This window comes from Podarcis liolepis (assembly GCF_965112155.1).
Source record: "Podarcis liolepis genome assembly, chromosome: 9".
NCBI classification, from domain to species: Eukaryota; Metazoa; Chordata; class Lepidosauria; order Squamata; family Lacertidae; genus Podarcis; species Podarcis liolepis.
The window spans coordinates 50,742,624-50,762,380 of record NC_139564.1 but is presented as its reverse complement, the minus strand read 5'-3'; the positions used below and the strand labels follow the sequence as shown (position 1 = coordinate 50,762,380).

The window sequence follows — 19,757 nt, the reverse complement described above, 5'->3', positions numbered from 1 at the left end:
AAAACCATCTGTCCACCAGCTTCTCACAGGACACTATGGAATGATATGTTTGCTTGATCTATTATCATTGTACAGCATCATTTTAATTATTGATTCCAAAGTATTATTCTTTAACACTATCTCTGTTAACATTATTGCTATTTTTCTTACTCTTGCTATATTTGCAGGGAGGGCCAGAAACACATTTTTCTTATAACAAGCCATTCTGAGAAGTGTTTGGACGTGGTCTGCCTGTCCCCCAGGTTTTCTCCATTTCTTATTAGGCAGAAATTAGTTGCCCAACTTAGTTTGTATCAGCGTGATGGAAATTTCTCATTAATATAATTTTCCTTGATTGGCTTTTTACAAGCCCTGTCTTTTTGCCAACTTAGGTAATACTGACTGGTCCATGTCTTCAAAAGAATTCGGCATCTTCTGTCAATCCTACAAAATTCAGATTTTTAGAAAATGTCCAACCCAAATCTCTTACGTGTGTTCATTCTGTCAGCTGTTGGCATGAAACTACATTGTCTAGCTCTAGCTGGTATAAATCCTACAGATATATATTTTCTTGCTCTTTTTTATTTTATTTTTATATCTATATCCTCTCGCTGAACTGGAAGCGGTAATCCATGGGATTGCTTTTCATGTTGATGATATATTAACTTAAATATCACATGCTGAAATTGTCTTACTTGAAACGGAGTAGAGAAATTTAGTCATTGGAGAGGATTGTGGATTACAAAATGAGCATACTTTTAACTTTTATATACATACAGACAAGCTGGCTGCTGTGCATGAGCTCCCATGTGCTAGGAACAAAAACCAAGGAAAGAGCCAACAGTTGGAAGAAATTATTTATTAGTTGGGTTAAGTAGGTGGTTTGCAACCTGCATGAATTGGCACTCCTGGTTATTCCACCTATTCTATAAGATCTCTATTCACAGTCTTTTGTGTGGGTGAGATCAGAGAAGAAAAGAATCAGAAGCACTATTGCATTTCTGACTATGTCCAGATCTGCTCTTAAAAAGCTGTATCAGCAAGCTCTGCCCACCTAGTTGTGGAAGCTCAACTATTAAATATGGAAAAGAAAACGATGGTGGGGTGAGGAGGAAGATTTGAAAAGCAAAGATGAACTGAAGGACAGACAGAGAATTTAAATGAGCAGTTACTGTTCACAGAGGATTATGCTTTACAGGAAAATACTAAAGAAATCAATGTTTTGGAAATCAAATCATTCCACAAAAGTGGAGAACATACCCCTCCAATAATATTATAGGGCAAGAGAAAATTGGACAATTTTAATTTCCCTTTCAGGGGAGTAAAACTTTTGCAAACACTTTCTTTGTAAAATCAATAAAAATACCCAAATTTTGATTAAAAAAGTGAGATCCTTTGGCATTACCTCAGGAGGGTTAATCCCCAAAAGGAATCTTTAATAATGACGATAATAATAATAATAATGTCTGCTCAGAAGCAAGTCATGCTGAGTTCAACTGGGCTTTCTCCCAGGTAAAGGCGTATAGGATTGTAGCATAAGGGACTGTTGTTAATTTGTCTTAAAGTCCATTGCAAGTGCAGCCTACAGTATATGCTAATGGGTTGAGAAATCTCTTCTGGAGTATATTTTCGGCTGATAAGCAAAGTACGGTACTGGTGTATAAATCCAAATTAGCCATCTGAAATATTTTTAATCTCAACTGTCTAGTGGAAGTGTTCTTTTTTTTTGGGATTTCATTCTTTTGGCCCTTACTGTAGCACACCAAGTTGTCATGCAGAAAACATTGAGATATACTGTGCTAGAAAGTAACGTGAACTTTATGTGCCCTCTCCACCACCTTTCCACCTCCAACATGGATCATTAATTTCACAGTCTTCTGAGAACACTGGCAACTCACCTTATAAATAAAGCCACACGTGAAGAGTAATAAAAGAACTCTGCTACAGAATGCAGCTACAATCCTATGCAAAGTTACTTCAGAGTAAACCCCACTGAACTAAGTAGGATTTACTTCTGCAAAAACAGGATTAGGCTGTATGGTAACTTCCCAACTCCCACCCCTAAAAAAACAACCCCAAAAAACCCCAAGCATTTTTAATTCTCTAATATTTTGAACTCTTTTTAGAAAAGATGAAGGAAGTATTTGAAACGTACTTTAAAATCCACACTCACATCTATTTAGAAAGAAAATCCTTTCCATGCACATATAATTGAGAATGAGGTGACAGACAAGCCCTGATTCAATATAACAAGAAAAGCAAGTGAAATAACCTGAATATACATCATTTCAAAACAGCAAGCTTGTAAAACTTTTACAGGTCATTTGAAATGCTTTGTTTAAAAATAAGGAAAAGAAAATCTGGGTCAATGTGAGCACAGATACATTAGCATGTATTTTACCTGGGAAACAGGTTGTTAGGTGTTCCATTAGCGCTTCTTGCGTGACTTGTTTTCGTGCTGAGTTCATTGCAGAAATGGCCAAGCAAAGGATTTCCCCAAGTGGGATAAACTGTGATTGACTGATGGGAGACATACTGATGGGCGATACATCACCTGCAGAGAGAAAATATTTTGCGTAAGTATCCTCAAAGCAAGCTGACTATATAGACACAGATGTTTCCAACGTAGTTTTGGAATAAAACCTGGACAATAGAAGAATAGAGAACATTAAAACAACAACAACCCTAGACTATTTTCACAACAGAACTAACATTATTAAAACATATCAATCCCAAAAGTCTGGTTTAATAGGGGTGGTGATGAGGGGGTTAAAATGTACAAGTCTTCAGGAGTATGGTGACATGAAAGGCTACCAAAAAAAATAAAAAATCTTTAGGAACAGGCAGCCTCCATTTTTTTAAATATAAAAAAACCCCTGCTCTCTATCTTTAAGCAGATTGCTCGACAATTCTATAAAAAAAATTCTAGCAGAGGGCTAACATTAATTACTCATTTTACTAGAATGAAACCACAAGTATTGAGAGGCCTGTCAATCAAGAATGAAGAAGCTGACAGAGAAATCTGATGGAAGTTTTTGGCATCTGTATTTGACCTTATTAGGTTGTTTCCCCAATTTTTACCCCTTCGTCATCTTCTTTAAAAATCTGTGTAAAATCAGTGAATTTTTTAAAGAGCAATATAAATACCGCATTGAAAAAATATGGAACCGTTCCCTGTGATAAGCGATTATAAAGGACAAAAATCCCATATGCATGACGTTTCAAAGTCTGAACTCTATCTACTATTTCAAGCCTAATTCTCATTGAGGTGGTGAATTTGCATCAGCATCACTAGCAGGGGTTCATAAAGGCAACAATTTAATTTGAGATGGGGGAAGGAATGAAGGGAGGAGGAATGGTAAACCATGAGTACATCTTTCAAGTAATGAGAGGCTTCAAATTTACAAAAATACAAAGGCTAATAAGAGAATTTGTTTTACACACGTTATTGCATTGATTGTAAGTGCAGGGTGCTTTCTTGTTTACTTAAAAGCAATATTAAAGTTGGTTCTTATGAGAAAGGATTTTAGATTGAGGCAAATGATTATCTTTGTTTCATTTATCTACACTTCCATATCTCTAGCTGAAGGAGAAGTCCCATGCAGTGAAGCGTATGCAATTCCCCTGCCTGAAATTGCACATGTGGAACCCATTTTTTAAAAAATGAAACCCTCCCATCAGCTGTTTTAGTTGGAGAGCAGGGGGATGGACTCAGCCTCCCTTATTGTCCCTTTTTGGAAAAACATCTGGTTATCAAGAATTTCACCTTCAACACAGGCTCCCATGTGGAGGCCCAGCTGGTCTACATGCTCTCTGCTGGACTGAAGCTGTGCTTATTATTATAAGTGCATGGGACAAAATCAAATACTGCTCTAAATGCACTTAAGCCCAATGATTTCAGGTTGTTTAAAGGTGTCTAACTTTACTAGATTTTGTGTTAAATAGTTGCAGCAACACAACACAGGGTCTTGGGCATGTTAAATACACAAAACAGCTGCCAACACACCACTGCACTGGATTGTGGCCACTGCATTCAGTGGTATGACTTAGGATGCAGCTATTATTTTCTATTTAAATCATTTACTATTACTAAACAAATTGCTTCTGAATGCTTCTGCATACCTGAAAACTCTACTAATGTTTCGACTCTACACAACTTATTATAAAGTCAAACTAAACAATGAATAAAGATTTGCATGTGCTGACTGCCTTTTAAAAGCATAAGCCACTCCTTTTTAATTCTTAAAATAATTTTTAGTTCTTGTTTATCGTGACAGGGGAATTCTCATTTATTTTCACTGCTGACACAGTTAATACAATAGGCACTCTACAGATGTCTATGAGACATTTTGTGGCTCCTCAAATATTTTGTAGAGCTTACAGAGAACCAGTGACAGCTCCTCTTCATCTCACCTTCAGAGGTACTAATTTGCCATGTTTTATCATACTCTTAAAAATAATATTTGCTAACACTTATCTTCTACATTATTTCAGATCAATTTTAAAGTGCATTTTTCTTCTTAATAAAAAGTTGGGTAGCTTATTTCTTCTGAATACCACAACTCTTACGGAGCATGGAGGCAGGGGGAATCAACCATATGGCTCCCATTAACTTGGGCTGATGCTCGCTTAAAGCAGCTCTCCTTCAAAATTAAATTACCACACTCAACTTTCCAATGTTTATGCTCCAAATTAAAGGGCAAGCTGTGGGTGGGGGGAGTGCTTTTGCAATTTGACTGCCCAGTTTGTTTAAATGCCCAACAATTGGTTTTATCACCACTACTATTAACTGAAAGGAACAACAGTCAACAGAAAAAAGCAAAGCTGTTCCCTGTTACAGTGGTGCCCCGCAAGACGAATGCCTCGCAAGACGGAAAACTCGCTAGACGAAAGGGTTTTCCGTTTTTGAGCTGCTTTGCAAGACGAATTTCCCTATGGGCTTGCTTCGCAAGACGAAAACGTCTTGCAAGTTTGTTTCCTTTTTCTTAACACCATTAATACAGTTGCGACTTGACTTCGAGGAGTAACTCATAGAACGCAGTGTACATAGTAGCCTTTTTTGAGGTTTTTAAAGACTTTGGTGATTTTTGAAGCTTTTCGAAAACTTCTTTTGCAGCCATTTGGTAAGTTAAGCTTTTAAAACTTTTTTTGGGGGGGTTGGATTTTGGGTTGGGGTGTTTGGAATTCAAGGACTTGGTGTTGGGAAGGGGTTTGCAAGAATCTAGAAGCTTGTGTGGTTTTTTTCCTGCATTTTTATGATTTTCTGTGACCACTGGGCCACACTGCTGTTTTTTTAAAAAAAATCTGGATTTGAATTTCTGTGTGCTGGGTGGCTGGGGGAACAGTTGGGGAGGGGTTTGCAAGAATCTGGAAGCTTGTTTCCCCCCCCCCCACATTTTTATGATTTTTCTGTGACCATTGGGCCACTCTGCTGTTTTTTTAAAAAAATTCTGGGTTTGAATTTTGAAATGCTCTTTACAGTATGTGTGACTTTAAAGAGCACTTAATAAACTCTTGTACCAAATTTGGCTTTGTTTGGACTTTTTTTGACCTTAGGAACACATTAATTGATTTTCAATGCATTCCTATGGGAAACCGTGCTTCGCAAGACAAAAAATTCGCTAGACGAAAAAATTCGCGGAACGAATTAATTTCATCTCGCGAGGCACCACTGTACTTTCTTATCATACTAAGAAAACAACCTGAAAATGGCTACCAAACAGAATTTGCTTGAGTAGAGAAGATGCTTCTTGCAGATGGCTACATAAAAAACTGCAAAAAACAAAAAAATTAATTTAATAAGAAAGTTTTCTAAGTGATAAAAAATGGATAATAATGAATGGGTTCTTAAGGAGAATGTTATTAGAAATATCCAGTTAGATTCTCAGCATATACTTTCAACCCATTTCCTCTAACAGTATTTCTCAAACTTGAACTACAACTCCCATCATCCCTAACTAGCAGGACCAGTGGTCAGTGGATGATGGGAATTGTAGTCCAACAAACAGACATAAGTTTGAAAAAGACTTCAAGTGTCTCCTATGTCTTCCCTCAAGGAAGGGTCCTGTTCAGAACAAATTTAACCACAGAATATAGTTCACAGAATACAACCCAATTATGCATCATTTCCACCCCCAATAAATTTGTTTATAATATAGAATGATTGCATGCAGAGTAATTTGGGTGCTACTATCAGGCACACAGTTCTGTTTGTCACAACAGCAAGTGTTTCATTCATGTCCCATCCCATTTATCTTATCCTTTCTTGCTACTGGCAGGACTTTGTGGAAACCGAAGAGATAAGGGGTGATGGAGGACTTCTCTATGAGCTCCTTTGGATAACCAAACTATCTTATAAGTGTCCATTAGTCAATTGTTTAGTGATAGTATGAAATACATCAGATGTGCCCACTCTATGAAAAAAAAATTTGATTTGGTGGGAAAGTTTTCATTTCATAGGACAACTCAATACTAAACAGCAACTTGCTTGCTTGCTCGCGCGCTCTCTCTCTCTCTCTCTCTCTCTCTCTCTCTCTCGTGAAATGGAAAAGTCAGTGGTAAAACAATCCATCCATCCATCCATCCATCCATCAATCAATCTTTATTATGGTCCAACAAATCATTACAAATCAATACACAATTCCAGGTTAAACAAGCATTTTGTTTAGACTATAGGGCTCATTTGTTCTTGCAACCACCGATAAAAACTTTGCCACTGCTAACATTCTAACATTTGTCCGGTCTTCCAGTAGGAACCTGACATAGTGAGCCTCTGATTTTCCCGGGAAAGGTACCAGCAAGGGTAGTATCAGTTCAGCCCTGACCTGCTCATATTTTGCACAATGCAACAAAATATGTTTTATGGAATCGATATCTTGAGCACACGAGCAAAGTCTGTCCTGGTAGGGAACTCCTCTCAACCTGCCATCCAACACTGCAGAGGGAAAGACATTTAGTCTGGCTCTGGTGAAAAGCCTTTGGTAGTTTGGTACTGTAAAACACATATTTTGGGTACAAAAAGTTCTAGGTTCGATCATTAGCATGTCCAGGTATAGCTGGGAAAGATTCCTGTCTGAAACCCAGGAGAACCATTAGCAGTCAGAGCACAAAATTGTGAGCAGGATGGACCAGTGCAGTATTTTTAAATAGTCCATAGCTATTTTTTAAAAAATAAAAAATATGATAAATGCATTTTCATGTGATATTAAACTGAAAGTATGCATCTTCTAGATTCCTATTAATAACATTACCTTCTTCATTCTAAAGCAAATTAAAATTTTCCTCTTTTTTTTAAGATGAGTAGTCATTCCAGAAAGAGCCCAAGCTCTCATAACTGAGGCATATCCTGCATTAGCTATAGTGCCATACTATTTTATAATATTTTGGCTGATAAGTTAAAATGGTATCCTGACTTCAGATTAAATTTCAGATTTCTTCCATTTTTATGGAAATAAATTATTTCTTATATAATGCTACCTTTTGCTCTGTTTTAGTAACACTTTGTCAGTTTTCTAAAAATTCATACACTTAGAAATAGTCTCCGTTTTCCTTTCTCTTCCCACCCAAATGTCACTGACATTCCACTCCGCCCTTCCCTCCCACTGTCCCTATACATATGTCAACAACAAAAAAGAGAAAAGAAAAACACAAAACAAGCCACCACAAAAAAACAAACAGAAGCACAAACCCACACATATCATATATTTGGAACACAGTCCATTTGCTTTGCTTGCGGTTTAAAACTAAAACTATTTGGGAAGTCACTTTAATGCCCTATAACTGCTGCTTTCTAAGAACTGAAACATGCAAGATCCTCTTCAAAATGCTATCTCAATTCCTACTGCAGCCCTGCTTTCAATATCCAAATAATATTTGGTCAAAGAAACTTACCAAAGTGTTCTAGAACACCTCAAAATATAAGTTATGCCTGAGACTTTAATTCTGCATTTCTCTCCTAGTTTGCCTTACATGTTTCTAGCTCTACTTTTTGAACTGCATCACTCTAAGTCAACTCTTTCATTATCTTATTAGATTGTTCAAAGTCCTAGCCTTGGGCAACCTGCAACTTTATAGTGGAGAAGCAGATGTTTACATGCTGATTGGCGAGACCTGGATATTGGGTTTTTCTTCCTCCCAAGTCCTGGGAGGGATGAGCCACTACAGGCCACTCTTGAGAGCCCAGCAAGTTTTGGCATGCTCCAGCAGACACTCTAAGTATCAAATGCTTTCTCCCATGCAATACTTCTGTTTCACAGCAGAGTGTACAGCTGCCTCTTGCAATCTTACAGCGAAACAGTGGAAGCCTTCTCCCAAGGAAGTACCAGAAGACAGGGTTCTTCTTCCACCCAAGTCATTGAAAGAAAGAGCCATTACCAGGCATACCTGAGAGCTTAGGGAGAGCAGGAGCTGTCAAAACACCCACAACATTGTAACGTCTATGTTCCAGAGCACCCATATACAGTGGTGCCTCGCAAGACGAAATTAATTCGTTCCGCGAGTCTTTTCGTCTAGCAAATTTTTCGTCTTGCGAAGCACGGTGTCGGAAAAGTTTTGGAAAAGCTTCAAAAATCGCCAAAAACCTCAAAAAAGGCTACCACACCGCGTTCTATGAGTTGCTCCTCGAAGTCAAGTCGCAATTGTATTAACGGTGTTAAGAAAAAGGAAACAAACTTGCAAAAAACGCAAGACGTTTTCGTCTTGCGAAGCAAGCCCATAGGGAAATTTGTCTTGCGAAGCAGCTCAAGAACCGCAAAACCCTTTCGTCTAGCGAGTTTTTCGTCTTGCGAGGCATTCGTCTTCTGGGGCACCACTGTACTACATTTACCTTTAAGTATATGCTACCCTTTACATCTGTGTATCACCTCTTTAGGTCCTTTGAGCAAGGAAACTTTTAATTTCCAGTCCATGAAAAGCTTCCCTTGCTCAAATGACCTAAAGAGGTAATGGTATATATGCCAACCTCATAAATGAGTCCCTTTGAGTTTAATGGGGCTTATTCTTGCATTACTGAATGGCAGCCTAGACTCTGGTTTAGGAGCGGGAATGGGGAAACCAAGGTCTTAAACAGGTGTATCTTCGCAATCAGGCACAGGGGGATATAGCTATGGAGAAGCATCAATGATTATACACTCACCAATTTTGTATCATGCCAAGCCCTGTGGCAGTCATTTTGTGAGTGGCGCCCACAGCACTCTCTCAAAATTTGAGATGTGCCCACTGGTCCAAAAAGAGTGGTGACCCCTGCTCTATAAGCCAATCAAAAGCAAACTCAGATAAATATGCACACATGAGACCTGAAAAACCTGTTTGAAGACACACTTCAACTTTACTAAAAAAAAATAAAAATAGCAGTTATGCACAATAATTTCCACTGAACACTAACGCTCTGCTCTTCATGTCACGAACAATGCTGCTGTCAGTTGGCCTCTGGTGACAACAGAATATTGAAAGTTTCTATGCTGTGTGGAGAACTTCTACTGCTGGTTAAGTGGCACCCAGCCATTGTTTAGTATCTATTTATTAAATTTATATCCCATCCATCTGCTTGCACTAAGACATGGTTTGGCTTAGCGTAAGTACAAACTAGGTCAGTGGAAGATTAAGACAATAAGCATTTGCATTACAAATTTCAAATTTGCAAGTTATAGTCAAAATTATTTTCAAAAAGGGTAGTGATACCATCAGGATAAGACTTTGGGGCAGGGGCCCCAGTTCACACTCAGTGAAGCAGTGTTGGCATACCACATTTTGAAGTAATACACCTTACCATCTAAAGAAGCTAAGACCATTTATTCCAGAGTGCAAAATTACCTAACTGAACCACTGCAAAAGGGAGCTGGGAGTGCATTTAACAATCAATCAAGCTTACATTTAAAGCTAGTAGTATAGTTTGACCTGTCCAAAACAAACTTCTGAAATTTCTATTTATGCTAACATTCCTTCATACATGCTTATCTTAATATAGCTTGATAGAATATGCTGACTATCTAGGTACAAGATAAACAAAGGCCATCATTGGATTAAAAATATTAGATTAGAAAATTACAGCATTTCCTATTTGGGTTTTGTTTTCAACAAGAACCGAAGTATTCTCAACATGCGCTGTTTCAGGTAGAGTGAACAGATGTACAGAACAATGGCTAAAGTTCAATGGAAGGGAAAAGTCACGCCCTCAACATCCTTTTTTGCCAGAAATAAATATCCAAAATGATAAAAAACCATATTTTAATATATTTTCCCTCACGTTCAACGGCTAGGCAAAACTCCAATGCCATAAATTCACATCTTCTAAGCACATTTTTTTTAAAAAAGTCTATATAAAATACAGAACATGTTCTTCACAAAACCTAAACGAAAGCAAAAAAAGTTTAAAAAGGCTAAAATCATACTTTTCCAATATTTTAAAAGCTATGTGTTAGTAAAACCACACAACATGCTAAAATGGAGCAGTCTTTATCCCCTTGCAGATATGCTTCCTTCATCTGCATGGACAACCACACCAGATGCAGACAAAAAAAAGATACAATATTATTATGAAAACATCTATTTCATAGTATAGATGAAGACCAGAGTTCACAGGACTCTCTGAAAGACTGCACTGGACCTGAAAGATGACAAATACACCTTACCTTTAAAATCAGGCTATGATCAAGAACACATTACCTATAAATTGGTCACAGTTAAATAATTCAGCAGTGCCTGGACAATTAAGAGTAGATGTCAACTTATCAGACCGCAGAGCACACAAGCAAAATTAAGTTAGCTGGAAAGGACTTTAGGAATGTGGCTCCTCATTCATTAATTTGCTTTACAGTATCTAGTGCAACTCAGCATTTCTAGACCAGTTCTACTTCTACTTTCTGGAATGGAGGCACTCACAATGATGGGGGAAGTAACACTGCGCTGCAATGCCTCAGGATTCTGCCGTGTCACCTTCCGCCTGGATCTCTGCAAAGTGAAGTCATATGAAAGCATTGGCCAACCTCACTCTTCACCACCATACCCAGAATCCTTTGTAAGCTGAAATGAGTAATTGCTCTGGGAAAATGCTATCGCACAGTGTTCCAGGTTTTCCAGAGAAGCTTTTGGAAAACTGCCTAGGTGCACTGTATAACAGAAACAAAACAGCTAAAACTGTGGCCAAAATAACCAAGTAATCACTAATTAGTTACCATTTTAACTCCTAGAGTTTTTGAAGGAGTGGATACTGTATTAAGATCTAAAACTTGTCAAGTGTTAATAATTCAAATATGCATCAGCTTCTAAAATAATAAATTAGATGGCTGGTTCACTTACCAGCTTTTATAATACAACCACAGATTCCTGAACGGCCCTCTTTCGACCATAGAAAAAGAAACTGCAGTCCACTTGAGCAGTGCAGAATTGGGGGAGGCGTGGCTCGCTTTTGAGCTTAATGGTGGCTTAGTATCAAGTCTCCCACCGCCACTGAGCTTATATTGCTTCAGGCAATGGCTGTATTGAGAACTAGACAACAGCAAATCTGTTATGCAGTGGGGAACCCTTGGGAGGAAACCAAAGATGGCCAAGTTGAGCAGGGAAGAGGTAACTGATGAGAGCATGTCTGAGCTGTCAAACACGGAGGCCATAACTAGCATGGTGCATGGCAACAGCAAAACAACAAGAAGTGTGAAACTGACAAATGTGGCCAAGGACAAGGGTGAAACCGATGAATTCACTGCAAAGGTTAGATGAACATTAGCTGCTCAAGTCGATCAAGGCCAAGTTATAGGATCTCTTCTTGCAAATTGTGGAGTTAAATAATACTGCAAATGAAACTATGACTATGAACCTGGACAATCAGGCAAAGGTAGACATTTTAAAAATGGAGGTGGGGGATCCATTGGCTGTGCTTGCCAGAGCTGATGGGAGCTGCAGCTCAGCAACATATGGAAAGCCAAAGGTCCCCCACTCCTGCCCTAAAGATAGAACTACAACTTTTCAATGGGGTAGCCAGACTGGAAATAAACTACTCCAAGTCTATATAATACCACTAAATATGTCACAAGCAGAGAAGAACTGTCCTCAGGCTTCACTTTGCCGGACTCACCTGCTGCTGAGGGCCTGAAGGGCCTTGCCTGCCTCCTTCCATCTGGGCAGAGAGGGTTCCATTTTTGTTTTTTAAATTGCTTTTATTTTTTTATCTATGTCATTTTAAGTTGTAATTGATATTAATGCTGTACAGTGGTACCTCGGGTTACAGATGCTTCAGGTTACAGACTCCACTAACCCAGAAATAGTACCTCGGGTTAAGAACTTTGCTTCAGGGTGGGAAATCGTGTAGCGGTAGCGGAAGGCCCCATTAGCTAAACTGGTACCTCAGGTTAAGAACAGACCTCCAGAACGAATTAAGTTCTTAACCCGAGGTAGCACTGTATTCCCAGTTTTAGATTTTATGATTTATGTGGAAATTCTTTTCCATTTGGTTGTGTACTTTTGATGTGTTTTATTTATTGCTTATGACTTTTGTTCCATTGGTAATAATGTAAATCTTGTCATGTTGTAAGCTGCCTTGAGCATTGTTTTAACTATGGAACGGTGGCATACAAATAAAATGCTGCTGCTGCTGATTTTAGTGGGTTTAGGTACTTCGGGGTAACAAGGCCAAGTTGAGAAACACACTTGTGGGAAATTGTATGGGCAGATTAGAAGGGAGATGAAAAACTGGCATACCCGGAACTTGTCATGGTTTGGGAGGACAGCAGGCATTAAAATGGCTATACTGCCAAAGCACTACTTCTTTTTCCAGACCCTCCCTGTCACTATTCCAAATAATTGGTTCTCAAAGTAGCAGTGGCTTCTGAATAGCTTCACAACAAGAGACAAGAGGAGCAGCTTGAGTAATGCCACATTGTACAGACCACGTGACAGGGGTTCTGGGAATGCCTAATCTAAAGCTGTATTATGATACCTTCCTGCTGAAGCATCTTATTCATATTATATGGGGATCCCAGGGAATACAATAGGTGCAACTTGAGATGTATCTTTCAATACCTACTGTATCATCTTTTCTGCTTTTCAACCCATCATGAGCAATAATACATAAGATTAGCAATCCCTTTTTATGGACATCTCTGCAGGTCTGGAAATGCTGGAACTCCTTTTTAGCTCAAATGCAGCCTACCATTATTCCAATATTGGACTACTTGACGTTTTGCTGCCCAGACAAGTATGATAAATTGAAGTGAGGGGGAGTTAAAGGGATAATCAAAGTAAAATAAAGAATTATTAGGGGCTACCTGATGACACAGCATTCTTTGCAAGATAAATTACAAGAGTGAAACATAGCTGGTTTCAAATAGCACAACTAATTGCTTTATTATTAAAATTTGTATCCACCAATCATCTGAAGATCACAGGGTGGTTCAGTCTAGTTCTCTAACCAGAAGGGACAAGGGTCTTCGCTCTCTCACCTTGGTTGAGCATCATTGCGTGGCAACAAGTTTGTATTGCAAAAGCACGACTTCTGAATTGTACAAGGTATTAAATGAACTGTAAGATTTCAGAGCATGTCGAAAGGTGACCTGGAAACACTAATCGAGGATGAGCAGTGGGACAGAATATAGACAACAACACCTCCCCCCCCCCAAACAAACTTAGCTAAAATACAAGAAACCACAATTAAACTACTTTTAAGGTGGCGCTTTATGATTAAGGGAGTCTCAACTCTGTGCTGACAAGAACATGGGGGATGCGGTTGCTACTGCACATGTGGAATTGTGAAATACTTCAGACTTTTTGGTGGCAGGTCTTTGAGGATGTGCCAAGATCATGAAACATTTTTTTTGTTTAGACCTTGCGTTATTTTACATACAGAATAATAAAATTCCGAAAACAATACATAAATACTGAATTTGTATGGTTCTAGCAATCACCAGCTTAAAATCAGACCCTCTCATAACATTTAACACAACCTCACAGGGTAGTCAAGGGAATGTCCAATCAATTTGATGCAACATGGTTCCTGTTTCTTTGTTTCATCAACGCTTGCAAAAATGTTATTTATCCTCCAGCCACACATGCAACATTATGGTGTGGATGTGTCCACACAAAAGAGTAAAGTTTTACTTTCCTGTTATTGTAACATTCCTAACTCACCTGTTGTGGATGAATACCGTTGTGATTGATTATTATTTATTATTCATGTTGTGTTCTGGAAAATTGTGGAAAAAACATTATTAATTTTATTTTATTTTTACAATAATTCTCTGTGTTAAATTCACTGCTAAGGGCTGTTTGCCAATAATTCAAACTGGTGAACAAGTCCTTGCAGGCTTGCCTCTCATCATCCTATTCACTTTTTTATGCATGCACCAAAGAGGAAGCCTTGAAACCACGCCAGTAAGTTGGCAATTAAATGTCAAACAGCTCCAGAGACAGAAAGCCAGTAAAACGGCTGCTTCTCTTGCTCCTGACAAAGAAGGTAACATTCAGAATGAGGTCACTGTGTGAGGTTGCTCTCAGCATGTGATTTGTATTTCCTTCGCTAGAGTCTGTAACATTCTATCTGAGAAAAAAGAACTCAAGGCATGTCTGGGCTTATAAGAGGTTGGATTGCAGCGATGAAAATGTATTTTGTATCCCATGTGTTTGAGTTAGGGGAATGGTGAGTGTAGCACCTATCACATGCAAGAAACAGGAATTTGACATTGATGGAGGGAAGGGGAAATGATATAGCTTGCACCAGTCATTAGTTGTGTGTGTGTGTGTGTGTACGCACACGCACGCGCACACACACACACAATATTATCAAGAGGATCTGCCCATAGCAGCTTGTGTTCTATTTTGATACCTAATCTAGAGAGTTTGACCATATCATTCTAAATGGAACTCAGCTTTCAAAACTTTTCTGGGCTGGGACTTCCGGGTTGACGCGATCTGGAAATGGCGGATTCCCTCCGAGCTCCGGAGGGAATCGGCTCCACTGAGGATGGGTCTTTGCCGCGCCGGCGACGCGGGGACCCTTAAAAACCGCAGGCGCGGAAGCCTGCGGACTGAAGACTCGGCGGGTGCCTTAAGCGCCCCCCCTGATTCGCAAAGAGCCTTTTTAAAGGCTGCGGAGGGGATACGGGGGTGGCGTGGCACTGAGAGTCGATCGCTACCTCGGTGGAGCGAAGCCGCGAGCCATGACCAGAGAGCGCTAACTTCCTTCCTTGAAAATTTGGACTGAAAGAATCACCCGTGAGTAAGACGGATTGGGACTTTATAAAAATTTTACCTTCAATTGGAGACGACCGGGGGGTGTGCTAAAAGGAAGTCCGCACCCCCCCCCCTTGCAGACCATCTAAGCAACGACACAAGAGATAAGCTGGAGAGCCTACCCTTGGTGGGGTGAGTCAAAAAGGACACTAACTTCCAAGATTTTACTAAAGGAAACTTTGTGCAGGAGAGTGGAGTTTTGAAAACCTTCCTTTTGTTTTAAACAACCCCCCTCCCGGGCTCGGGAACGTCCTGCCTTTGTGCCTGCGTTAGAGCTGCGGAGTTTGACAGCTGTCAAAGCTGCCAAACGGGTGGTTTAAAGTGAGAAACTGTCATTTAAGATTCCTATGGACTAAGACGAGTTATAATTGAGCTGAAACTGTTGGAAACAAAGTAATAATAATCAGTTAAAGGATTGTTGGTGAAAAGGCAAATAAGTAACCAGATTCCCCCTAGGGGGAACTCTGTGAAACTACAATGGATACAATGGCTGTGGAAGGAAAGTTACTAGTGGAAATCGAAAGGATGTTTCAATTGGTGGGAATCTTACAGGAGCAGAGCTTGGCCATGAACAAACAACTTGAGACTATGACCTTGGGAACAGGCAACTCTGCTCTTTGTATTGAAGACCTTAATGAGAAAGAATCCACAGCTGATTGGGAAACAATATCTACAGAGCTGGAAGAGACTAAACAACAAGAAAAAGAAGAAGTAATCCTGGGAAGCAACAACCAAAAGCTGACATCTGTGGAATACAAGCAAGGAGACGCTGGGAGCATATCCACCACAAGTCTGCGAGAGATACAGAAGAAGAAGGAGGAGGCCCCAAGACAAAATGGAGTACAGGAATTTAAAATAAAGAAATATGATTGGGGCCTCCGTTTGGACTTTGACTTGGAAGAGACAGACTTTGTGGAAACACTTCAGCAGCTACCTTTGAACCTTCTTGTTGGAAGAGGACATACTTTGATGGTGAAAGAACTTTTCCCAGATTTGACGACTGCTATAAAGGACTACCAACAGGACAGGCGGAGAGGAACGGAAATAGATTTGAAAGCCTCGGACGTGAGGAACCCAGGCTGAGAACTTCGAATTTGGATTTTTATTGGGAAGGGACAAAAACCGGGGATGGGAGGGAGGGAAGAAGAGACTCTTAAAAACTCTCAAGACTTTTAGGTTTGGTTAAGATGACTCTTAATTAAGATAAAATGAAAATCGATGGAAGAGAACTTAAGTCCAACTTATGAAAATTAATTTTTAATTATAAAAAGGAAATAAGATGAACAAGACTGTTAAGAGGAGAAATATCAACTTGCTGACATAATCTTGAAACTGGGATGCATGAGGGGGGGTGGGGGGAAGTCAGGGAACAAGGTCATGAAATGGGGATTTGCTGATTCTATACATGTTTTTGTCTTTTGTTTTTTCTTTGTGTATGTTTTGTCTTTATAAAAGCAGAAAACCAAATAAAAATTTTATAAAAAAAAAAAAACAAAACTTTTCTGGGCTAGTAAACAATTGTGCTAAAAGGTTAAGAGTTTGAAATATGGTTAGTTTCGTTCTTCTCAGGCCTTCTCTGTGATGAGATGGTAGCTGTTTTATTGGCCTGCGGCACAATAGCTCATCTGCCATGCAAAAAACCACTGGAAGGTACCGTACACATACCTACTGAGCTCCAAAGCCAAGCTTCTGTGTCATCTAGAGGAAGTCAATCCTGAACCAGTGTCTCATGACTATAATGATAGACAAAAGGTAATGAGAAGAACCCTGCAAATGTGTTAGTCAGCCATCAGTCCTATTAACACTTCAAATTGGCTTATCATATTTTCAATGGCTCTACCATACCAAGGTCTCCTCCTCCTACTTCTCTTTTTGTCAGCCTGCTACCCTGTAACTTCTGCAACCTGCGACCCGCACGTCTGCACACGTGCGAGTTGCAATTCGGCGCTTCTGCGCAAAGCATGATTTAGCACTTCTGCACATGCGCCAAAACCCGGAAGTAACCCGTTCCGGTACTTCCGGGTTCGGCATGGTACACAACCCGAAATCACGCAACCCAAAGCATCTGTAACCCAAGGTATGACTATACCAGCTGCTCACCACCCCTGGTTAGAATTCTTGACTTAAAGCCAGTAATCAGGATGTCTACCTCACCCATAAGAATTTGTTAGCTCTCCATCTTCCCCTGAATGAGTGTCTCCCCCCTTTAACTCATCTGATATGTCCTGTCATCACAAAAGGGCAATTCTTTTCAATTCACTGTTTGCAGAGATTGAGAATATTCGGATACAGAAATTAGATACAAAAGCTTCTATAACTGCAGACCATTCCATTCTTCCTAACAAGTATAACAGGTAACAGCCCATTAAAATGCTTTTAAGTTTTTAAATCCTTAACCAAGTAACATGCTATGATGCCAACAGAACAGTAGTCAGTATTAGCAAACTATCTGCAGTATTAAAAGGAACATTGCTATGTGTATCCCTAGAAATAAGCAACAGAAGAGAGGCCAAAGAAAAAAAGAGATTTGATACTAAAATGTTTTACAAATAATACATGTTTTATATTGGCCACATAATAACCTGAGAAACTGACTTATTATCTCGATCTTCAAATTAGGTAGGATTGTTGGAGAAAACAAGTCAAAAGCATGCAAATGTCCACGTCTGAGAATTACAACAAAAAAAGCAAATATTTTTGCAGCTGAGGGGATTTGTATTCTGTATCAAAAAGTTATGTCTACCTAGAGAATGATAGTAACATCCTCCATTGTGTTTCACCATTGTGTCCAGTAGTCCGAGAAAAACTGCTGGTCCCCTACAGAAATATTGTGGAAGCACAGCCTTTGTATCATGCCCCCAACCCTAATTCTTAATTGCAATAGCCCAAATTTTCCCTCTGCTTACCAGTACGTAGGTGGCTGGTCTATGTAAATTAGAAGATGACCTCAGTGGTATCTGAAAAAGCCACATTATTGAGCTAGGATAACCTTGGAAGTTTTTTGCCTTAGGCCAACTTGAGGACTTGGCAAATGGTGCACCATAATCTGTATCAAAGCAACCTCTTGAAAAGGGCCTAGCTGATCTAAATGCAGCAGCTCATAAACTTTAGGAAATACTGGTCTGGTTTGCACAGCACACTAAGCCATGGTTTGTTTACCAAAATACATACAAATCAGAAACTGTCCCTAGTGATCAAACTGCAGTGCACATTATTTAGGATGTGGGGGAAAGCACAAAATGAAAACGGTTCAGACAGCACAGAAGAATTTGAGAAAATAAGTCGCTTTCAAGAAACAATGAAAAGGAAGCACAACATAATGAGTTTTGCATTGTTTATTTTTTTGTTTGCTCTTTTGCATTTGACTAACCTTTGCCCTTAATCAGCCCATGGCTGCACCTCAGTATTATTAATGATGCAGCACAGACCAGCAATCCTAAATAAACTTACAGTGTGCTTTTTACTTACAGTAGGATTTACCTAAACATGCATATGATTGTGCTGCAGGTCTCATTTAAAGTCTCTGATTTAAAATGTGCCAGAATAAACCTGCCACAGATCTGCAATTGGTGTGCTGATAAACCACTAGAGGGAGTATTCCTTGTGGCCAAAAACCTGCCAATAGAAATACATTACACAGCTGCTGTTCCTAGGAAGTATTTAATTATGTGCTGACTTGCAAGTTCTCACAGATTTTTGAGATGGGCAAAGAGCATAAAGAGCATATTTGCTTGCGCAAGAGTGTTTTCTAATGCTTGACAGTTCAAAACCCAGACTAGTTCAGGAAGGTTTTTCTAAAGAAAGCAGAGAAAGAGGCACCATAATGCAAGATATTCAGAATCAAAGCATATGGCATATTCACTTGATAGCACAAAGAATCAACACCCTTAAATACATATTTTTTAAGAATATTTGTTTATCGGTGGAAATTTCTGAGAACCGCTTTCAGCTTCAAAGCTGGCCACTCTTCTGTGAAACACTTTTGACAGGTGAGTGTATCTTGTGAGGTCAGGTAGAATCGTGTCCACTTTTGGCAGGCGTCAACTCCACCCTGGAACTACCAAGCGGAGCCAATCTCGGTGAGGCTTGCATTCAGCATCAGTTTAAAAGCCCCACAGCCAATGAACAATCACAAGCATGCCTCACCCCTGGCCTAAACCAAAGGCAAAGGCATTTTAGTTTAATTAATGAAATGAAAATCTCTGCTCAATATTCAAGGTTGTTCTGAGTGGTAGTCAGAACACCCCTTTTTGCATTTCGGTGGTTATATGTATATTGTTATAACAATCAGAGAAAAAAAACTAGTATACAACCATCTTTCTGTGATAAAGAAATCATGATTTTGTATATTATTCTCACATTTAAATGGGAATTTGAAGAACCCTATGTATAACCCATTAGCAAAATGTGGCCCTGTTACTGTTCTTCACTAGCATACTAAACACAAAGCCTGCTATTTAAAAATAGCTATGATACTGCTGTTACATGGACACACAAAAACGCATATCCAAGCTATTTCTTAAAAAAAGATAAAAAATTAAGCCTTACGTGTTAGAGCAGGG

The 19,757-nt window shown here is 39.3% G+C and overlaps 1 protein-coding gene across 7 annotated transcripts in view; it reads right to left on the bottom strand.

Moving 5' to 3' along the window:
* STOX2 (storkhead box 2) overlaps window positions 1-19,757 on the bottom strand; it is a 134,460-nt gene that overhangs the window by 15,074 nt on the left and 99,629 nt on the right. For all 7 annotated transcript variants that reach the window (XR_014515817.1, XR_014515818.1, XR_014515819.1 and 4 more), the window contains exon 2: window positions 2,381-2,533. Coding sequence is in view for 4 of the 7 variants with exons in the window: in XM_083459824.1 (XP_083315950.1) it covers window positions 2,381-2,533 (153 nt within the window). In the remaining 3 variants the exon portion in view is untranslated. The remainder of the gene's footprint in view (window positions 1-2,380; window positions 2,534-19,757) is intronic.